The sequence below is a fragment of the Hyperoodon ampullatus genome, assembly GCF_949752795.1.
Source record: "Hyperoodon ampullatus genome assembly, chromosome: 14".
Taxonomy (NCBI): domain Eukaryota; kingdom Metazoa; phylum Chordata; class Mammalia; order Artiodactyla; family Ziphiidae; genus Hyperoodon; species Hyperoodon ampullatus.
The window spans coordinates 45,729,151-45,751,845 of record NC_136927.1 but is presented as its reverse complement, the minus strand read 5'-3'; the positions used below and the strand labels follow the sequence as shown (position 1 = coordinate 45,751,845).

The 22,695-nt window shown below is 38.0% G+C and overlaps 1 protein-coding gene across 1 annotated transcript in view; it reads right to left on the bottom strand.

Moving 5' to 3' along the window:
* Positions 1 to 893: 893 nt before the first annotated feature.
* Positions 894 to 22,695, bottom strand: part of LOC307063466 (S-adenosyl-L-methionine-dependent tRNA 4-demethylwyosine synthase TYW1) — a gene marked incomplete at both ends in the record, with an annotated part of 146,220 nt that continues 124,418 nt past the window's right edge. The window contains 2 exons of the mRNA XM_079719631.1: positions 894 to 1,115; positions 22,031 to 22,198. Coding sequence (XP_079575757.1) covers positions 894 to 1,115; positions 22,031 to 22,198 — 390 coding nt within the window. The remainder of the gene's footprint in view (positions 1,116 to 22,030; positions 22,199 to 22,695) is intronic.

The following is a 22,695-nucleotide window of genomic DNA, read 5'->3' as shown; positions in this document are numbered from 1 at the left end:
TATAATACTTTTTAAAAACTACTGAGTATTTAGTGATGTTTTCAACTAGGAAAAAACTTGAAACTTAAAGAACAGATTGCAGAAAGTAGCTAGGGCTACAAGAGTGAAAGAAGATGGAAACCTGCTATATGTATAGTGATGAGAGGCTTAAACACTGACTTTTCAAACCAAAAACAAATTGTACTCATTGTTTCACTAATTTGTGAGACTAATTATTCAGTGACATCATATGATAATTCCTCTTACAGAAGAAGAGAGATTTTACTCTAATCCAGCTCACATACTACTTTCTATGGCAATCTGTATGGGAATAGAATGAGATCTAGTACAGTTTTAGACCCAAATCAGTTTCTAAAGAGTTGGTACTAAATGAATATTTAAAGAAATCTATGTAGTATTTAAAATAATTGAGAATTATGACATTACTTTCAGAAAGTGTTATCTTAAGATGTAAGGAAGGGATGGAGATCTTAGAGGAAGCAGATACACTGACCTCAGGGTAGTACAACTGACAAAGGCCAACAGCCCATGACGGGGGAAGAGGAACAGAAATTCACTCTGCACGACACTCCCATGGTTGGCATTCTAGGCAGTCTTCCTAATTATAATTCAAAACTAATAAAGATTGTGTACTTCCCCCTCAAAATGATTTTCTTTCAGAAGTAAACTCAGAAAAGGGACTGAGTTCTGGAAAGAGACGGTGAGGCTGAGTCCCAGGCACTCAAAGCGTGGCTGCTGTCTCCCGAGCCTCAGGATGTGACTTGCGTCCCCTTACACCCTTCTCTATGTGAAATATAATTTGTGTAATTTGTCCTTGGAAAAATCACAGTGGAGTCTGAGAACCTTCTGGGGCAATCAGTTTGTGTCCTTCGGTATCCTAAATTCAGATAATCTCAACATCCAGAAATATCCTTTGATTTGTTCTTTCTCTGATATCTTGTGTCCTTGGGATCAAAGCCTCTTTCGTTGGCACCAAATAATGCCCAGTGAGGAGTTTTGGCCATGTAATCCTTGGCACTGAAAGTTTTGGATCCACCACTGTCTTCATATTCCTGGATGAGCTCCTGGAAGCGGCTGTAATCAATCCACGTCCACCATTCTCTGCCAATCTTAAACTGGCAAGAAAAAAAGTAGTCAGGTCAGAACTGAAAACACCCATAAAAAATGTCAAGTAAGTATCAAAAAATCAAAATTGAGCCTGATACTTTCTCCCTATCATGTTAAAGAAAATTCTTTTGAACTCCAGACATGGTTCCGTATCAAAGCAGAATGTTCTATACACAATCAAAGGAGAGTTTCTTTTCCCTTAGGACCACTTCCGTGCTGGACTGGAAGGCCCAGTGGCTGAATAAAGAATACATCCTAGAACTGAAAGTCAAGGATGTGTTTATCTTGAGCAGTATCACTGGAAGAAGATTAATGAAGTTTTTTGGCATTAGCACGTGTTAATGGTCAAGCGAATTCAGATTCCTCTGGTTGCCAGTTTTCCCTGGTATGAATTTTCATGCTTGTGTTAGCAGCACCTAGTGGAATTCCTTTATTACTAAATTTTGCTTGAGTTATTAGTGAAGCTTTAATCGATGACTTTCTAATTCTGAAACGCTAACTTAATGACTCAAACTAGCCCTTTTAGCCTAACATGAATACAATATCTCATTAACGGAAAGCCTTGTTAAGAATTTCAATTCAATAAAGGGGAATAATCCAATTTGTACTCTTTTAAGAAAACTGCTTCTCAAAAGTCACTGTAGAATAATGACCACAAATGAAGAAAAGAGAAAGTAAGTTGAGGAGGCTCTGAAGGAACTACAAATTGAATTGTGAAGGCTTTTAATTCAAAGCAACCACTTGGCATTCAATCGTGTAAATGTATAATACGTTGGTATTTGATTTATAAATGGACAAATCTTTGTTATGCCACCGTTTTTTTAAAAAACCTGATTATGAACCAAGGTAAGTAACAATTTCATGTCCTAGCTGAGAAAAATATTGAAAATATATAGGTTCCTGGATTTAGAATATTAAAATATGCTGTATTTAAATAACATCTAATTTTTTAGCCAACAGCTAGAAGCTTTCTAAGGGAAAAAATGCCACATAAATGGGAAAGTTTAGTCTACCTATGAATCATGAAAAATTTTCTTCTAATAAGACCATTCCTTGAAAAGTTGCCCTAAGAGCTCTATGAATTCTATAACTCAAGATGTAAAATCCATATTGCCCACCATTTTCCCTCTCAAGGCTGACTGCTCTCAAATGTTCTCTACCACTAGGAGAGTAATCACTGTCATCCCCGGGTGCTGAACCTCAAAACTAGAGTCAAAGGCGCCCCTCCTTTCCCTGGCCGCTTACACACCAAACATGGTCAGGCCTTATCAATTCCTCCTTAGCTGTACTTCCATGGCCACATCCTGGCACTGCCCTAAGGCAGGCCCTCACTTCTAGAAGTCGGCAACAGTCTGCCAGCTGACTGACTGTCTGATTCCAGTTTGGGCTGCTTCCAGCTTCTGCAGGCTGCACTAGATGGCTATGCCTACGGCAGAATAGAGCGCCACGACCTAGGACATTCCGTCTAAATGTCACATCTCCAACTGGAGGCTGCTCATGAGCTACCCGCCCCCTCTGGTGACTCATATGTTGTTACCTCTGTCTGATTAACACCTACTTAAGCCTCAAATCTCTTCATAAATGTCCTTTGCTCTGGGAAGTCCTCCTGAATCCCTTTAGACGACGTGACAGTCCCCTGCCACAGGCCTTCACTACACCCTGAACTCGCCCAACAAGAGCACATTATACTTGCTTCCGTAGCCACTTCCCCCGTTCCCCTCCCATCCTGCCAAGACTGCTGGTTTCATGACTATTCCTGACGTATTATAACCTCTTCCTCCTTACCTCTCTTAATAAAGCTAGAAGTCCATACAATGAAAACATTTCCACCTGTTCTCCTGACATCTTGAGAGACAGGATGGAATTTTGTTGCTACTGGCTCCATAGAATAGTGTGGACTCTGTTCACAGTGCACTCATGATAGAGGGCACAACGTTCACACGTGACTGAAAGTGGGCTGACTTCCCAACCAGTGCAGGATTAAACGTGTCATTAACTCGGATGACAGTAAAACAAGGCCGATAACAATGCCTACCTTTGATTCCTCCCTCCTACTAACATTTATGGAGTGCCAACTATGGACTTGGCCCAGTCACAGACAATTAAAAACTAGTTATAATATAACATGGTGTGTGCAGTGAGTGCACTCTGGGAATGCAGAGAAAGGTGATAAATCACAGCCAGCCCCCAGCCCCCAGTGGCCCCGCTAAAAAGAGTCCTCCTGGGGGTTCCCTGCTTCACTTGCCGAGTTAAACAGATACCATGTTCTCCTCTTCCCTGTGTCTTTCCCTTTTTGGGTTCAGAGCTCTGGGTCTGAACTCTGAACCCTCAGTGCCCACAATTCTGGTCTTCCTTTTCCCTCAAACTCTGACGAGAATCACTTGCCATGGATATTCCAAGAGGAACTAAAAGATTAGCTTGGACTACAGCAATAGATTTAAAATCTTTTTTCTTTGCCACAACTTACAGTAAGAACCATATTTTACATCTTGATCTAGTACACACATTCACATACATACACTCTGGAAACACAACTTTCACAAAACTATAGTCAATGTATTTCATTTAAAAACCTGCCAGCTGCAACCCACTGCACTGATTTCCTAATTCTTAATGCAGCTGGAAGATCTGGCCTCCTAACTACAGAACTCTACCCTGGCTTAAAACAGAAGAAATTAGTTGCTTGGATATGACAACTATTGACAACAACAAGTTGCATGGATATGACAACTATAAGCTAATATCTGACAACTGACAACTCGGACTGCCAATGTCTAAAAAAACAAACTAGAAGACCAAGTAAATGTGACAGAAGGCTGGTGTATTAGTTTGCCTGGCTGCATAACAAAATACCATAGACTGGGTGTCTTAAACCACAAAAGTTAATTTTCTCGCGGTTCTCGATGCTAGAAGCCTAAGGCGAAGGTTCCAACAGACAGCCCCCTTCTCACTTTGGCTTCGCGTGGCATCTTCTCACTATGTGCACAAGCAGAGGATGCGGGTGGGGGCGCTCTGGTGTCTTTACTTATAAGGGCACCAACCCCATCAGATCAGGGCCTCACCTTATGACCTCATTTAACCTTCACTGCTGCCTTAGAGACCCCATCCCAAAGGTGGCCATACTGGTTGGGGGGGTGGGGTGGGGTGGTTAAGACTTCAACATAGGAATTTTGAAGGGACATAAACCCTCAGTCTATAACCGTAGGTTACTCTCAAATTAACGCTGAGCTATAAAACCCCTAAGACAAAACTGCATCCACACATATCCCCCTCTCAAGACAATGTGAGAATAATCGCGTTGAATAATAGCTCAGAAAAAGTCAAAATATTCCACGCAAAAGGCAGAAGCTAAAAGGGCAAACTTTAGTATGATTGGCACAAAAATAAAGCTGAAAGTTGGAGCTGCATAAACAGAGGAATGAAACCCCAAATCACAAAATTTGAGGTTAAGTATGCTGAGACATGAGGTCACCCTGCTTCAAGAATTCCTCAAATCCAACAGTAAGGGAAGAGGAAATCTATGCAGAATTACAAATAAACTCAAAAGGTCACATATGATCTCAAAAATACACCACAAGCGCAATACGGTATGGCCTGACTAGATGATGCCAGGCTGCTGAGGATGTGTGTGTGGTCTTGCTGGCCAGACCGGCCAGTTCTACAGGCTCCCACCACCTAGAACAATCAAACTGTGGTACAGAGGGCCCTGTTCTCATTACTTCCATATTTTTCACACTTGGAAAATTTCATTAAACAGAATGATGACAAATAGGTCCTTTATTATTTTAAATGTTTAATAAGGTTCTATTAAAGACGTCAGATTAAACACAGGCATTTGCTTCATTTCTTCTTAAAATCTCACTAAAATGACTGTAAAGGTATTTCTAAAACATATATAACCTATAAAAACAAAGAGGTCAGGAGAGGAGAAAACAGTATCAAACTTTTAGAAGCTTAAAAGATGATAGATAAGCAATAACTGGCTTAGCAGACCCAAGAGAGCTGAATCCTAAACTAGCAAACAGAAAAATCCAAGATTCAACCCAATTTATGCTTCAGAATTCCCCAAAGGCCCCAAACTGGTAGCACCAGTCACCCCTGGAAGTGGGACATAAGAGGCCCCAACTCCGCCCCCCACCAAAAAAAGAGCCCAAAAATTGGTTTACATTCTGACTAAGAAATTGTTAGAATCTCAAGTTTCGGACCCCCTGGACATACACACAGCTGAGCACCTACCCAACCCACCCACCCCACCCCCCAACAGAAGACAAGAGGTTTATTCTAGGAAGACAATAAAATAGAAAATCTGTGGACTATGGGAAAGCAGGTACAGCGGAGAACAGGGCTGTCACACTGAAAATGAGAGATCAGAACAGCCGTACTCCCTGCTTCCTGACCCTTGGTGGCCATGAAGACTTCTTGGGTTCCCTAAGGAAATGGCCCAGGTAGATTTCTCTAAGATAAAGTCAAGCCCAGTCTACACATTTAGGATTCTCAGTACGCTTTTTAGTCTCATACTTAAATATGAGCAGACAACTGACGATCAACTGAGGAAAACTTCTAACATGGAAGAGAGATAAAATAAACAAAAAGAAAAGAGTAACAGAGTAAACAGAGCCTAGGGTAGGGAGGAAATGACAAAACAAAATAAAAATCCAAACAACTAAACTAAAACAATTATCCTCAGAGAAATGAGAGATTACTGTATTCATTTTAAAAAGTTATACTATAAAAAGAAACACTCAAAGAATGAAAAAGACTTTAGATTTTAAAATTATAGAAATGGAAATGAAAGATTCTTGAGAAAGTTAAGAAGTAAAATTTTAAACATTTCCTAGAATGTAGAGTAAAAAAGAAAGATAGAAAATAGGAGAGAAATATAAAAGAAAATTTAAGGACTAGCCCAAGAGACCCAATTTTTAAATAATAGGAGTTCCTGAAAGAAAGGAGAAGAAACAGGATGGAGGTACCTCAATGAAATAATTCTGGAGAAATTTTGAGAAGTGAAGGCCATGAGTTTCCAGATTGGAGGGGTCCATAACGGATGAAAACAGACATACTGTCTGAGGCCCAACTCAGTGAAATTTCACGGAGGGAAATCAATGGAGACAAAGGGAAATCTAACAAGGAAAAATGGTCCTGTACAAAGGATTAAGAATCAGGTCTTCAGAGTTCTCAACAGCTACACTGAAGGCTTAAAGACAGGGCTCCAATTGCACAGGGAAAATAATTTCCAACCTAGAATTCTATATCCAGCAAAACTATCAATCATATGTGTAGGGAGAATAAAAATATTTTTAGAAATTCAAAGCCTCAATAAATTGCACCTCCCACATACCCTTTCTCAGGAATCTATTGGAGGATGCTTCACCTGAATGAGGGAGTAAATTAAAAAGAGACCTGAAAAAACAGGAACAAGATACCCCACACAGGAGAAAGCTAAAAGAAACCCCAGTAGGACAGCTGTGTGTCCAATGTAGGTGGGTCAGAAAGTGCCCCTGGAGAGACTCCTTTAAAAAGATGAACCTGATAGACAATTCAACACATCTGAAAGTCTGAAAGGAGAAATAGATGATGGCAGAGAGTTCAAGAGTTGATTTAGCTCAAGAACATAGAACAGACAAAAAAAAAAAAAAGAAGACAAATATTAACTCCAGGAAAACCAAAAAGTTGTACCAGAAACAAATGGCAATCATAAAAGATTGCACTGCTCAACAGTGAATACTCTTCATATGGTCATAATAATGCATAAAATTATGGCATATGTATGCTGGGAAGGTGGGAGAAGAGGAAGTGTGTGATGAGAAAAAGTAGAAGAAAATTTAACCCTCATCTTCCATAATACAAAGTAAAGAGATAATGAGCAAACAGAGAAAAACAAGCAAAAAATCATCACTGTAGGTATTCTGTACAAATATTCTTCCACATGATACTGTAGTATTCTTTATTAAAAAATCAAATGATCAGCACCTTTAGGGAATATCCTTTATTATATGTTATATATATATAATCCTATAATATAATCCTATATTATATGAAGATGCTTTATATGTGTCACTTTATTTAGCTACCACAGTAGCGTTGTAAACAGAGTTACCCCTATTTTGCAGATAAGAAAAATGAAAAACAGTGAGGCTGGGATCTGAAAACAGATATACCAGTACAAAGTTCAGGAGTTCCCCCAAGACCGCTCCCACTTCTGCCACCAATTGCAAATTTAGGGGTTCCCAAGCTCACCTTCATGTTTGACAATTCACTACAAGGACCCACAGAATTCACTGAAAGCTGTTATACTCATAGTATGGCTTATTACAGCATAAGGATAGGGATTAAAATCAGCCATGGGAAGAGGCATGTGGGCAGAGCCTAGGAGAGTTCCATGCAAGGAGCTTCCCGACGTTCCCCTCAGTAGAGTCTTGGAATGTGCTACATTCACCCAGAACGATGTCTGACAGCAGGCGTGGAGTACTGCCAACCTGGGGAGCTCACCTGAGCCTTGGTGTCCAGGGATTTTAATGGGGTTTGTGCACCTAGACTTAGCTGCTTGCTGAGTGGCTGACCTTAGTTTCCAGCCTCTCTGGAGGTCGAGCAGGTCCTGTGGAGACCAAAGCCCCCACCCCAAACCACATATTCAGCGTAGATGATCTAGTGTGACCCAATGTGCCTCCAGATGAGCAAAGACATTCTTGTCAGGCAGGACATTCCAAGAGCTTAGAAATCACCTCCTGGAAGCTGAGGACAAATGTCAGCCCTTTCTTTGGGTAAAATTAATCCTTTATTGGATAACCAGACCTCAAAGTCCACATATAGAGAACAAAGTAGAATAATACAAAAATAAGAATCATACATACCATTTTTGTTTTCATACTCTTAAGAAGGGCTTTTATGTGATCTTAGTATCAATTATTTAGTAGTTGGCTCCTCCAAACATACAGTAATACTTAGGAACCACACAACTAGAAAAGCACTGGTTAAAGGATGGAACAGGAGCACTGCCAGACCTTCTCAGAACTCAGAAGTACATGTTAACTGGGAAGGAGTAGACGGAGTCCTAAGGTAGTTACAGGGAGAGTGACTTTGGAATACAAAAAAAAGAGTGCTACAGTGAATTTCCCAGGTTTATGAATTTTGTTCTCACCTGTTGTAGCTACAACTGCATTGTTTGTTCTTTGGGTAAGAGGAGGCAAAGATCCCAAAGACAGACTTCAAAGTGCACCTGACTGCCTGTGACAGTGAGATTTCAAGGTGCACCTGACTGCCTGTGACAGTGAGACGTTGAGAAGAGTTGCCACCTTTTTCTGAGTTTACTGGTGATAAGTAGCATTCCCATGGCACAGCTGCCTGGGGAACCATTTTGAGAGGCAAAACTACAACAATGCGATTGAATTCTAGATATATCCAAGTGCAATTAAAAATTTTTTATCTGGAAACTCAGTTTCTGGAGTTTCAATCTTAATCCTCCATCCTATTGGAGTGGAGCTAAGTCCTCTCAGTAGTGTCACCAAATTGCCAATTTTCTCTGACATTTTTCTGAAAGTAATTACTGGGAACAATCAGGTCTCCAATAAGAATGAGTTCCACATGTAACACAGAGGGGAAAATATTCAGTCAGTAGATTTTGTTAGGAAAACGCTGCATTAAACCCTAATGGAGACATACAGTTCCCTTCTTATTCCAACAGGGGAAGGTGTGGGAGGTGACATCTCTTCATTCCCTCCCTTTACAGATTGTGAGTTTATATATCCAAGAGGGAGGCCTCTGTGATCAGTGCTTAATTACCTACAGGGCCTCAAATTTGGCAAAAACTTTCTCAGTATTGATGATCTTGGTGAAGATTAAGGAGATGATGCTTGGTGAGCATGGGACGGGAAACTGCACCTTGTTTCCAAGGGACATTTCCCTTTCCCCACCCTGTCTGACTGCTCTGTGGCATTTGAGAGATGGTATAATGTAGTGGTCCAAAGTAGTCTTTGAATTTTGAAAGATATGGAATTGAATTCTAACTGTGCCCTATTTGTCCCTGGAGAAGATCTGTACTCTCTTGGCCTGAGATTCTTCCTTTGGAACATGAGGAAAAATAATATTTATGACTCATAAGATTTTTGTAAGGATTAAATGAATTAATGCATGAGTAGTGTTATCAAAGTGACCTTAATAAATGTTACTGGTTGTTGAGTTTAACAGCAGACACTAAAACTAAGGAATGACACCAGACATCTCACGAATGATGAAAGATACCAGAAGATAATGAAAAGATTATGCCGGAAGACAACAAAATGATATCTTCAAAGTGCTGGAAGGAAATACCTCAGCTTAGAGTTTTCTACTCTGATAATTTATCATTCAAGAGCAAAAGTGAAATAAAGATGTTTCAGAGGAGAAAAAGACTAAGATTACCACTTACGTCATCAAGAAGGAAATGGAACCCAGCAGGAACAACTGGGATGCAAGTGAGATTTACATGGCTCCATCAAAACATGCATTAATGACAGGAAAGAGTACTGGAAAGTCCCTTAATTGTGCTGAAGGAGGACAGCAATGTCAATTAACTTCACAATTAAACTAAGTAAAAACTTTTAAAATGTAAGAGTACAGGATTCTGGGAAGGTGGTGCAGTAGGAAGCATTAGGAAGACTTCTCTCAACCCAGACAAAAATTATACTGGCAGAATCTTGCCTGACATAACTATTTTGGAACTCTGAAGTCTACTGAAGGTTTGCAACTTTGAGGGGAAGGTTTGAACTGTAAACTGTAGGTAATTTCAGTTTAGATAGGCAATAGCTACCCACCCCTCACTCCCCATGCCCACAGCAGGCAGCTGTAAACATGTTCCTGGAGCAGCCTGCATGCAGCCTGTGGGAGACAGGGTGGGCACTGAGGACCCTGTCCTCCAAACACTGGGGATCTGTCTTCTGACCATCAATTGCTGCTTCTGATCTCAGAGGTGTAAATAGATTAAATTCTGCAATCAAAAAACAGAGATTGGAAAAATGGATTAAAAAACCCATAATCCAACTATATGCTGTTTACAAGTGCTTTACTTTATGTCCAATGACAAAATAGGTTGAAAGTGAAAGGATGAAAAAAGATATTCCATGCAAATAGTAACCAAAAGGAGAAGTAGCTATAGTAATATCACACAAAATAGACGTCAAATCAAAAATGTTACAAGAGACAAAGAAGGACATTATATATCAGTAAAAGGTTCAGTAGAGCAAGACAATACAACAATTATAAACATTTATGTACCTGATCACAGATCATCAAAATATATGAAGCAGATATTGACAGAATTGAAGGGAGGAATAGACAGTTCTATAACAATAGTTGGAGACTTTAATATCTCATACTCAATAATGGCTAGAACAACCAAACAGAAGATAACTACAGAAACAAAGGACTTGAACAACACAATAAATCAACTAGATCAACAGACATACATATATAAAAGTCCTAGCCAGAGCAATTAGACAAGAAAAAGGAAAAAAAGCATCCAAATAAGAAATGAAGAAGTAAAATTATCTCTGTTCAAAGACAATATGGTTTTATACATAGGCAAGTCTTCTCTTGAGAATTTGGCACTTGAGATTGAACCAAGTGGTGGTGGATGCTTGAGCTAAATTGGGGCTACAGGAGCCATAACAAGTGGTTTGAAAATGAAGAAGCAAAAGAAGCCATGAGAGAGGGAGGGAGGAAGGGAATAATGTCCTTTGTTATCTTCTAGAAATTTTATAGAGTTATAGTTTATGTTTAAGTCTAAGGTATATTTTGAAAGTTGTAAGATCATCTCAAAAGACACAGAAAAAACATTTGATAAAATTCAACATCCATTCATGATAGAAACTCTTAATAAATTAGGCAGGGAAGAAACATATCTCAACATAATAAAGGCTGTGTAAGACAAGCCCATACTCAATGGTAAAAGGCAGAAAGCTTTCCCTCTAGGATCGGGAAGAAAACAAGGATGCTTATTCTCACCACTCCTACTCAGCACAGTACCAGAAGTCTTAGGTAGAGCAATCACACAAGAAAAAAATAAAATTAAAGGTATCAGAATTGGAAAGGAAGATGTAAAATTGCCTCTGTTTGCTGATGACATGAACCATGAAAGAAAAATTGATAACTTTATTAAAATGAGAAATATTTGCTCTGAGAAAGGCACAGGTAAGAGAATGAAGAATCGGGTCATGTAGACTGGGAGAGAATATTTGCAAAACATATCTGATAAATGACTTGTATTCAAAATATCTTTTAAAAACTCTTAAAACTCAACAATAACCAAACAACCAATCCAATTAAATAAATGGGCAAAAGATCTGACCTCTTTACCAAAGATGTACAGAAGGCAAACAAGCATAAGAAAAATATGTTCATTCATGTTTCCATGCCATTATACGCTTTTCAAAACCTACAGAACTTTATAACACAAGTACTGAACCTTAAAGTATGCAAGTTTAAAAAGTCATTTAGGAGGTCAGGGGAACCTAGGAAGAGGAGCAGACTGTGACAAGAGAGTCTACTAAATTACAAATGTGTGAAATAACTTCAGTGAAGGGGAGGGGGTGGAAAGGGCACTGACCTAGTAATTTTAAAAATAAGTGGAGCCGGGCTTCCCTGGTGGCACAGTGGTTGAGAGTCCGCCTGCCCAATGCAGGGGACACGGGTTCGTGCCCCGGTCTGGGAGGATCCCACATGCCGCGGAGCAGCTGGGCCTATGAGCCATGGCCGCTGAGCCTGCGCATCGGAGCCTGTGCTCCGCAACGGGAGAGGCCACAACAGTGAGAGGCCCACATACCGCAAAAAAAAAAAAAAAAAAAAAAAAAAAAAAGTGGAGCCTGTAAGACTAAAGGCAAAAGAAACTAAACATAAACACTATATTCTAGGGTTAAAAATTCTGATACTGCTATATATTTTACATATACTGGAATTGAACAATTAAGTAAACAGATGACTGGTAATAGGAACTAGGATTAGAGTCTCACTGTTGGAGTGTGAATTTACAAATAAGCAAGGAGAGGAGACTAGGATGAGTCATGTGGTAACAGATTAGAGTCTGAGACATCAGTATGTTTAGCTTAATATAGATACAAATGGTACATATAGAAATATTTACCTACACGTGTATATACGAAGGTTAGTATTGATATATACACCTATATTTCTTTGCTCTGTCATCTAAGAGGGCCTAAAACAAACAACACCCTAGTAGCAACGAGCACACCTTCACCCAGATCTTGGTTTCTAACACCATTCTCCAATAAAAGAAACCACAGATCCTGAGAGAAATGGGTGATTCTAGGACTGGGGCAGGAAATATACAAGATGAGCCTGGAGTTTCTTGTGGTACGAGAAAGGAAAGAGCTCAAAATGAACAAACCCTGCCCTCCCCAAACACACACATTGATGGGGGTATGTAAAAGAAACACAGGAGCCAACTAAAAGAGCTCTTAATGGCCAAAGCTAGAATAGTTTGGGCAAAAGTAATAAAGATGAATTGGATTATAACCCAAAGTTATAAAATAAATATCCACGAGCCTATACTGATTAAAAAATGATTGAATAAACTAATAAATGGGAAGAAGAGACAAACCTGTGCAGAAGAATTCCAAATAATTTATGCAGATATTCCACCCTCAAGGATGTGGAGTATAACTCTCACTCCTTAGGTATGTGCTGAATATAGACTTCCTTCCAAAGGAGACAGGGTAAGGAAGAATTTTCCTACAGAAAGGGAGAGGGGAAAACAAACACTACCACAGCTTGCTGATCAAGGTCAAAATCAAGGGACCTTGATATGACGTGATGAAAATAGCACTCCACCTCTGTGATCTTCTTCCTAAAAACCCGTAACGCAAGTCTTTTGAGAAAAACATTGGACAAATTCCAGTAGTGGTGCATCCTACAAAATACCTCCTGACCACTCCTCAAAGTTATGGGATCCTAGAACAGAAAAAGGCCATTAAGTGAAACCTAAGGAAATCTAAACTATGGACTTCAGTGAATAATAATGTATCAATATTAGTTTATTGATTGTAACACATGTACTATATACCAATGTAAGATGTTAATAGTAGGCCAATCCAGGGCATACAGTAAACCTCTGTACTATCTTCTCAATTTTTCTGTAAATCTCAAACTGTACTAAAACATAAAGTTTATTTTAAAAAAATAAGGAATTAAGTTTAAAAACAATGCTATGTGGATTCTGCAAGCCATGCATATAACCTACCACTTGGTTTCCACAAACAGTGAACCACTATAATTGAACATTACCAATATGTAGAAAGGACTTCACATTTCTGAACTAAAATGATCAAAGTATATCAGATTCATCATGGTCTTACTAGTTTGCAGACAGGACCACAGTTACATTTAAGCTGCTAGGCTGGAAACCCAGAAGCAGAAGGCTGACTGTACCTCCTTCTCCCAGCCAGCCCCTCCAAATCACACAGACAGGTTGACCCTCCTCTCACCAACTATCTGTAGTCATCTCTCTGTCCCTCTAGCTCAACCCTGGAACTGGAATATGCTGACTTATTTATCTCAATGTGAGTCTTTTTTATCTTTCCTTTGTTCAAAGTCAGAAACTCTCACTGAACTTTCTACTCCCATCTACTCTTCCACCCACTTAAAAAACCTACTTCTCATCAACAGCAGAAACTCCTTTATGTTTGTGTTTAGTCTGAACATCACTTCTAAATAACAAAACTGTTCATAGAGATATTAAAAAGTAATCATCCATTAAAAAAAATTCCACTATTAGAATTCAGAAATGCTTTGCATGTGGTGTAGCATATGGCAATGAAAAGATCACACTGCACTGCAAATGACCACAGAGTATTCTGGGAATGGATAGAGTAATACAAATTATAATAAACTCTCCAGAGGCTAATTCATGTTGTGAAAACCTTGCAAATTTAACGCAGGATCTTTAAAGGTCATCTAAATATAGTCAACCCATGCTTGGGGTCTCTCTAGAATTTATTTATTTATTTATTTATTCATTCATTCATTCATTTACAATTCACCTTACATTTTGAGCTATCCTGGTTCAAAGAGAATTTCAAATTTTTGAAATGGGTAAAGAAAGACAGGCCACAGTTTGGGGATTTTCAATGCTGCACTTTCTGGCAATGTTCTTATTTTTGCTAGCCCACTTTACTAGAATCAAAAAAGTACAGTACAGTAGGCAGGAGAGACTTTCAAAAGCATGAATGGGCATCAGTTTCCTGCTGCAGAAAAAAAAGAGGAATTGTGAATGAGAAAACAACTGGATTTAACAACTAGCAGGTTACTGATGACCTATAAAATAGCAAACTCAACAGTAAATATTCATCGAATAAATGCATGAGTAAATAAATAAGGAAGAAGGTAAGTAGTTACCAAAATTAGCAAGGAAGACGGAACAATGTCTCTGATTTCAGAAGGCAAGACAATGAATAAGGAAAGAAAATGAAGGTGAAGAGCTTGTTAATTCACTAAACAAACACTGAGAATCGAACATGTACCAGGTACTCTAGGAGGTGCTGGGAATGACAGCCCTTTTGTTCCAGGAACCCTAACTTCTTAGGGAAAACAGCCTTATAGATGTGCATATAGCTCTGAAAGAAGCAGTCCCCAAGGAGGTTTGTTTTACAGTTTTAAAAAGCAGAAATTCACCAGATGAAGTGGGGTAAGGAGGGCAGGTCTAGCAGAAGAGATACCTTCGGCAAATACACAGAGGAAAGAAACAACATGGCAATGCCTAGTAAAGGCCCGGAGAGTGGGTGTGAAATGAAACTGAAAGGACTTGATTGTGAAGGCCATTAAAACCAAATAAAATGTTTAGGTTTTTCCCTTGCATGCTCTGTAAGATGGCATGTGTTTCAAAAATACAGCAGAGAAACAATAAACTTGGAATTGGCAGCAAAAACAATGAGGATGTTGAATAGTCAATGCCCACTCTCAATTATTTGTAGACTAAATGATCTGTTTTGTGGATTTTGTTTTTGTCTTTTTCCTTTGGTTATAACTCTGCTTTTACTACCCTTAAAAAGGCATTCATCTGAAAATTGCTAGCTTAATTATTAAATGGGATTTGATGGGGTCTGATTAGGATTAGGAAAAGATCTTTTCATATAAGTTTCTGAAAAATCTTTCCAGCAACACTACAGAGGTACCCATGCAACCATACTGGGTGACACTTTTAACATAAGCAAACAAAATGAGTTTACGTGCAAATAATCTAATAATAACAAACAGTGCCAAGTGGACTGGTTATTACTGTTCACTGGGGAGATAGTAAACAAAAAACAATAAATGTCAAAACTGTCTAGTCATATGTCTTCTGTTCTGGACAAGAAATGTATTTCTACAGCTAAAACCCCTAGATATTATATATAAAACAAACATAAGAAGGCTCTGAAAGGTGGAGATAAGAAGGCAGGTTGGCTAGGGACTGCAGGACCTAAGGAATGTAGTGATACGTTCCCTGCGTTTTAATTTTGGCTCATATATCCTGGATTGTGTGCGAGAATTCAGAAGCCTGGTTAAAGCCCACAACCTAGAAACACCAATGAGCACTCACAATTAAAAAAAAAAAATTAAGCCTCAGATAAGCCTCAGATTAAGCCTCCCTAGCCAAAGGACTAGGAAAAGGGCAGCCAAGCAAGACAGAAAATGTTTACATAATAACCATCCTAGGCCAAGAGAAAAACTGGCCTCATTCTCACCCCAGTCAGCAAACACCTAGTGGGGATCCTAGACTTCCACATTCGCCCAGCTGTACTGAGCTGTACCCTCCCCCTCCCACTGCTGGGGAGGTGTCAGAGAAGGTGCAGTGGGGAATCCTGCCATCCCGACCCCTCGCTATTGTTTCAGTGGAGACCCTATAGAGATTGGCAGGGTACATTAAAAAAGCACCAGCCAACTGTATATTGTCTCTAATAAGAGACTCACTTCAAATATATGATATAGGTAGATTGAAATTTAAAAGATAGAAAAGATATACAATGTAAACATCAATCAAAAGAAAGCAGAAGTGGCTATATTACTATCAGATATTGTACACTCCAAGGCAAAGAAAATTTATAGGAACAAAGAGGGACATTACATAAATGAAAAATAGGTCAAATCCACCAAGACGATACAGAAATCCTAAATGAGTATGCACCGAACAACACAGTTGCCAAATATATAAAGCAAAATCTGACAGAACTGAAAAGAGACATAGAAAAACCCACACTTACAGTTGAAGACCTCAACTCTTCTCACTCAATAACTGATACAACTATATAGATAATCAGCAAAGATACAGAAGAACTCAACACCACCAACAACCAACAGGATGAAATAGACATTCACAGAACACTCACCCAACAACAACACAATGTATATTCTTGGCAAGCGCACAAAAAACATTTACCAAGATAGACAACATCCTAGTCCACAAAACAAACCTCAACAAATTTAAAAGAACCAGATCATAGAGAGTATGTTCTCTGATTATAAGAGAATCAAACTTGAAATCAATAACAGAAACACAACAGGAAAAAAAAAAAAACCCAAACACTAGGAAACTAAACCACAAACTGCTAAGTAATCCATGGGCCAAAGAAGAACATTTAGAGCATTAAATGTTTACATTAGAAAAGAGGAAAAGTCAATAATTGAAGCCCTTATCTTAAGAAACAAGAAGCAAAGAAACCCAAAGTAAACAGAAAGAAGGGCATAATAAAGAGAAGCGTAGAAATAGATGAAATTGAAATCTGAAAAACAGAGAAAAACCTATGAAACAAAAAGATAGTTCTTCGTTTTTTTGGTTTTTTTTTTTTAAGATTTTTCTTTTTTGATGTGGACCATTTTAAAAGTCTTTATTGAATTTGTTACAGTATTGCTTCTGTTTTATGCTTTGGTTTTTTGGCCACGAGGCATGGGGGATCTTAGCTCCCCAACCAGGGATTGAACCTGCACCCCCTGCATTGGAAGGTGAAGTCTTAACCACTGGAGCCAGGGAAGTCCCCAAAACATGGTTCTTTTGAAAAGACCAATAAAATCAACAAACTGAATAAACCAACAGAAACAAAACAGAGAAGACACAAATCAACTAAATCAGAAATGAAACAAGATGTTGTACAGACATTGAAAGGAAAATAAAGTAATACTATGAACAATTTATTCACATAAACTTGAAAATTTAGATGAAATGGACCAATTCCTTGAAAAGTACAAACTACCACATCTCACCCAAGATGAAAGATAATCTAAATGGCCTTGTAACTATTACAGAAATGTAATTCATAATTTAAAAACTCCCCCCAAAATATGCTTCTAAGCCCAGACAGTTTCACTGGAGAATTCTACTAAACATATAAAGAAGAATTAACATCAATTCCACACAATCCCTCCTAGAAAACAGGAGGAAACCTTTCCCAACCTGCTTTAAGAGGCCAGTATTACCCTAATACTAAAATCATAGACAGTATAAAAAAAGAAAACTACAGACCTATATTTCTCATGAACATAGAGGCAAAAATCTTTTAAGAAATATTAGCAAAAAGAATTCAGCAATATATAAAAAAGAAATACACACTATGACTAAGAGGGGTTTATTCCAGGGATGCAAGCATGGTCCAATATTCAAAAATCCATGTAATCCATCATATTAATGGGTAAAAGAAGAAAAATCACATGTTCATAGCAACGGAGAAAAAGGATTTGACTTAATAATTTTATTGTGAATAAACACCCGTTCACAACAAAACCCCTCAAAACACTAGAAATAGAGGGAAACTTCCTCAATTTGGAAAAGAGCAAGTATAAAAAACCTACGGCTAACATAAAATTAAACAGTGAAAGGCTAAACGCTCTCCCCCTGAGATAGGAAAAAGATAAGAATGTCTGAAATCAGTTCTTATTCAATAAAGTACTCAAAGTCTTAGTAAACGTAATTAAGTAAAGGAAATTAAAGGGATGCCAATTGGAAAAGAAGAAACAAAACTGTCCCTTTTTGTAGAAGATATAATGGTCTATGTAGAACACCCCAAGAAATCTACTAAAAAAATCCTGCTAGAAAAAATAAATGAATCAGCAAGGTTGCAGGATATAAGATCAACATATAAAAATTAATTCTATTTCTACAGAATTCAATGAACATGTGACAACTGAAATTAAAAATGCAATACCATCTATAATTGCTAAAACAGAAAAATACTTAGGTATAAATCTAACAAAGTATAGGACCTATATGCTAAAAACTATAAAATGCTCATTAACGAAATCAAAGATCTAAATAGATCATGTTCATGATATGCAAATTAAGACCCATTGAGATCATGACAAACCTGTTAGAACAGCTAACCTAAAAAATGACAATATCAAATGCTGGTTAGGATGCAGAGAAACTGGATTTTTCATGCATGGCTGTGCTTGACATTCTTCATGGCTGAGGTGCTGTGGCCCTCACTGCACAGCCTGGTGTCAGAACTCAGCAGGTGTCTAATAAACACTTACAGAACTAAACTGGCCTGAATGAGATATGGTGCCATTTATTTCCCCTATGTCCATGTTTACACTGGGAAGAGAGAAGAAATCTTAGAGACTGAAGTCAAGTATTGGTCTAACATAAAATTTCCCAGTTTTAAACTCTTCTTTAAATGGCGTCGGTGGTATCAAAAGATGTCCTGTGGTACAAGAAAGACCAATGGACTAGAGGGCAGAAGGCTGTGGGTCTAGATTTGGCTCAGCCACTTTATGAGACTTTAAGGAAGTCTCTTCACCATCTGATCAGTTTCCACAGGGAAGAAGTGAGGTAAAACGTGTCTCCAAATCTCAGAAGTGATATTCTAATCCCAAACCTCATATTATTTCTATAAATAATTTTCTACATACATTGTACATAACACAATAAGATAAGGTACATAAGGAGACAAGGCAACATAACTGAGAACCAACAGATAACAGAAACAAATCCACAGAGATTTTAGATATTGCAGTTATCAGATACAAACAATGAAATAGCTGAAATTTCCAGTATTCAAGAAGATAAAAGCCAAGCTTGAAAATTTCAGCAGGGAACTAGAAAGCATACAGTGTGATATATCATATTTGAAACAAACAAAAAAATTATTTAACTGAGAAACACACTATCCAAAGTTTAAAAATTGGTGTGGCATTTAATAGCATATGACAGCTGAAGCAAAAATTAGTGACTTGGAATACAAATCAAAAGAAACTGTCCAAGTGAAATAAAAAATACAATAACACATGTTCAACTGGAGTTCCAGAAGAAAAATACTGGGGAAGAAGAAATATTTAATGAAATGAAAGTTAAGAAGTTTTCAACCAATGATGGAAAGTATCAACCCACAAATTTATGAAGCCCAAGAAGTCCCAAAAAGGAAAATAAAAAGGAGTTAACATCTAGACACATTAGAGCATAAAACCAAAGGGAGAGAAAAAGAAACCAGAGGGAAGAAAACAACAAATCACCTTAAAAGAAGCAACAAACTAACAGCTGACTTTTCATCAGTGGAATTTAAAAGACAGGGGAATATCTTTATGGTGTTGAAAGGAAACAAATGCCAACCTAGAATTTGATACCCAGCTAAAATATACATTTTCAGACAAAAACTGAGAGTATGCCATCAGCAGACCTCCACTAAAGGAAATTTTAAAAGGTGCTTTTTGGGCAGAAAGAAAACAGTCCCAGATGGAGGCTCAAAAATGCAAAAAGGAACAGAGAACAAAATCATGTTTAAAATGCAGGTAAATCTAAATAAATACTGACTACATAAAGCAATTAACAATACTGTCCTTACACACATTTATAATTAACATACACAACAATGACAGCATGAGTTGGGAAGGGAAAAATGGAGGTTGTGTTCTAAAGTCCTTGCTTTGCACAGTTACAGAGTAAAAGTATTTTAACACTAGACTGATTAGTCAAGTTTGCATGTAGTAATTTCTAGTGCACCCACTAAAAGAATAGAAAAAGTATACAATTCCCAGCCTAACTGGAGGAAAAATAAGACCTACTGTGGCTGAGAAAATGAAAGAAGTGCAGAAAGAGAAGGAAGAGAGGTTCCAGAAGAAGCTGGAGAGGCAGACAGAGACTGATCACATAGGACCCTAGGGGTCACATTAAGGATTCTGATTTTCATGCTAAAAGCAATGGGAGGTCAATCAAAGGCACCTAAGCAGCAGAGATCTACATTCTATAAAGACATCTTTGGCTATGGTGTGAAGACCTTATGGTAGAAGAGAGAACTTTACTACCAGCGTCAGGACTATTTCCAGAGCACTGCCCCTCCAATCAAATAATTTGTTTTGAAGGTACTATCTTACCTAAAAAAGTAACAATGAATAAAAAGCTAGAAAATAAAATTCAGTTTTTTTGGCTTTAATTTTTAAGATTTACTTTGTAAGTTAATTGTCTTTGCAGCTACTTTATTAACATTTCAAATACTAGGTAGCCTTTATTTCTTTGCTCCTTAATGCTCCCAGTACATATTCTTCTGTCTAAATATTTAAGTCTGACAGATCATTAGGTCAGATATATACAATCTAATTGGGACCAAGCCATGAGGGCCTTTTAACCTCCTGTTTGTTTGAGACTAGACCACGTGAAATTTTAATTGAGTGATTCTAATATTATTAAATATCATTAACCTGCAAAGCTGTTCAGGAAGCCACTTAGGTTGTGGAGGGAGGAAAAAGTGAGATTCGTGTTCAATTAAGCCTGACTTTACTTGCATACAGAGTATTTTTATAAGAAAAGGTAGCCCATTCTTCATTACCTTTTTGGTATTAATTTATCTTTATTGTGATATAATTCACAAACCATAAAATTCAACCTTTTAAAGTATACAATTCAGTCATTTTTAGTATAGTCACAAAGTTGTGCAACCAACACCACTAAATAATTCCAGAACATTTTCATCACTCCAAAAAGAAATCCCATACCTATTAGCAGTCACTTCTCAGTCTGCTCTTCCCCCAATTTCCAAAAATCACTAAACCACATTCTGTCTCTAAGGATTTACCTATTCTGGACATTTCATATAAATGGAATCATACATTATGTAGTCTTTTGTGTCGATTTTTCATCAGAATAATGTTTTCAAGGTTCAACCATGTCCACTTTTTTAAAAAGCACTTTTTAATGGAAAGTTTGAACAGGAAACTAGGCAGAGGAGTAAAACAAACCTCTGTGTATCCATCATCTAGCCTCAACAACCTCAACCTATCCACACACCCACATACTTCTTATTTTGTATCATTTTGAATCAAATCCCAGACACTATATTATTTCTATATAAATATTTCAGTAAGGACATATCATTATGATCGCTACTCTAACACTTGCCTTCTGATTGGGTGTTTTTCTTTTTAATGGCCTACCTCTACTAAAAACTGAATTTCTCCTTTGCTAGGCATTATTTACTTAAAAAATACATTAAATTCAGGCACTCGTTCTGTCTAATGAAAACTCTAAATGGGAAAAAGGAAAACCTAAATCCCAGAAATATTTCTGCAGAGGCCAAGATTCAAAGTGATCTAAAATTTGATAAACACCTCAATATTTCTTCTGACAGTCAGAAACACTCATATGGGGGTTGTTTACTATTTTCGCTTTCCCTTGTCATTCTGGGAAAGGACTAGAGGTTATTACAAGGGTGTTTTGTTTTGTTTCTCAGTACACACCAATTACAAGGCAGAAAGCACTTCAGGTGCCTGGGTGAGGTCTGAAAACAAAGCAATCTCACACAGAAAAGACAGTTTATGAGTCCAACAGACTGAATTCGGGGCTTTCTTAATGTTTGTTTTAGGAAAGGTAGCAAACAAGTAGATATTCATTATAATAAGGTGAGGGGAAAATAAAGAGAAAAGAGAGCAGGAAGGACAAGGGTGATGGAAGAATGCATACTTGATGGGTTCTTACCTTCTTGTGAGCTATCAGGAGGCAGTTGGAATGTTCGTGTTCACAAGCAATTTCATAGTCGGGGATCAGATCCACCAACTCACAGACAAAGCGCACCACTTCTTCGTGCCAGGGCACGTTGGCCATGGTAAGACTGCTTGCCGAACTCTCTCCACAGTAGGTAACACCCTGTGGAAACATTACAATAGTCAGAGACAGCTACAGACCTATTTAAATGTCACAGAGGAAAAGCTTCAGAGCCAAAAAGGCTTCTACAGGTCAACCAATCCAATCCAAGCCAAGCCAATCCATATCTTAAAGTGAAGAAAGCAGTACAAAGATGATAAAATTTGCTTGGAAGCTCATACAAGTAGCGAGTGACAAAGACAGCACTGGAGCTCCCAGGCCAGTGCTCTTTACACTCTGACAATCCTGATGCTTCTTGGGTACTTGTGCTTTATGCTACATCACCATCTACACTGTCTAGTCACAATAATGTATCCGAACTAATAACATATCTTTCCATTCAGATTCATTTGTGCACCATAACAGATCAATTCTCATGGGATTATAATCCCCTAGTACAATAATGGAGGTATAGTTGACACCCATAAAAATTCAGTGAATAATTTACTGACTGGGAAAATAAGATGAGCTCTTATTTTCTAGTATAATTTTGATTTGAG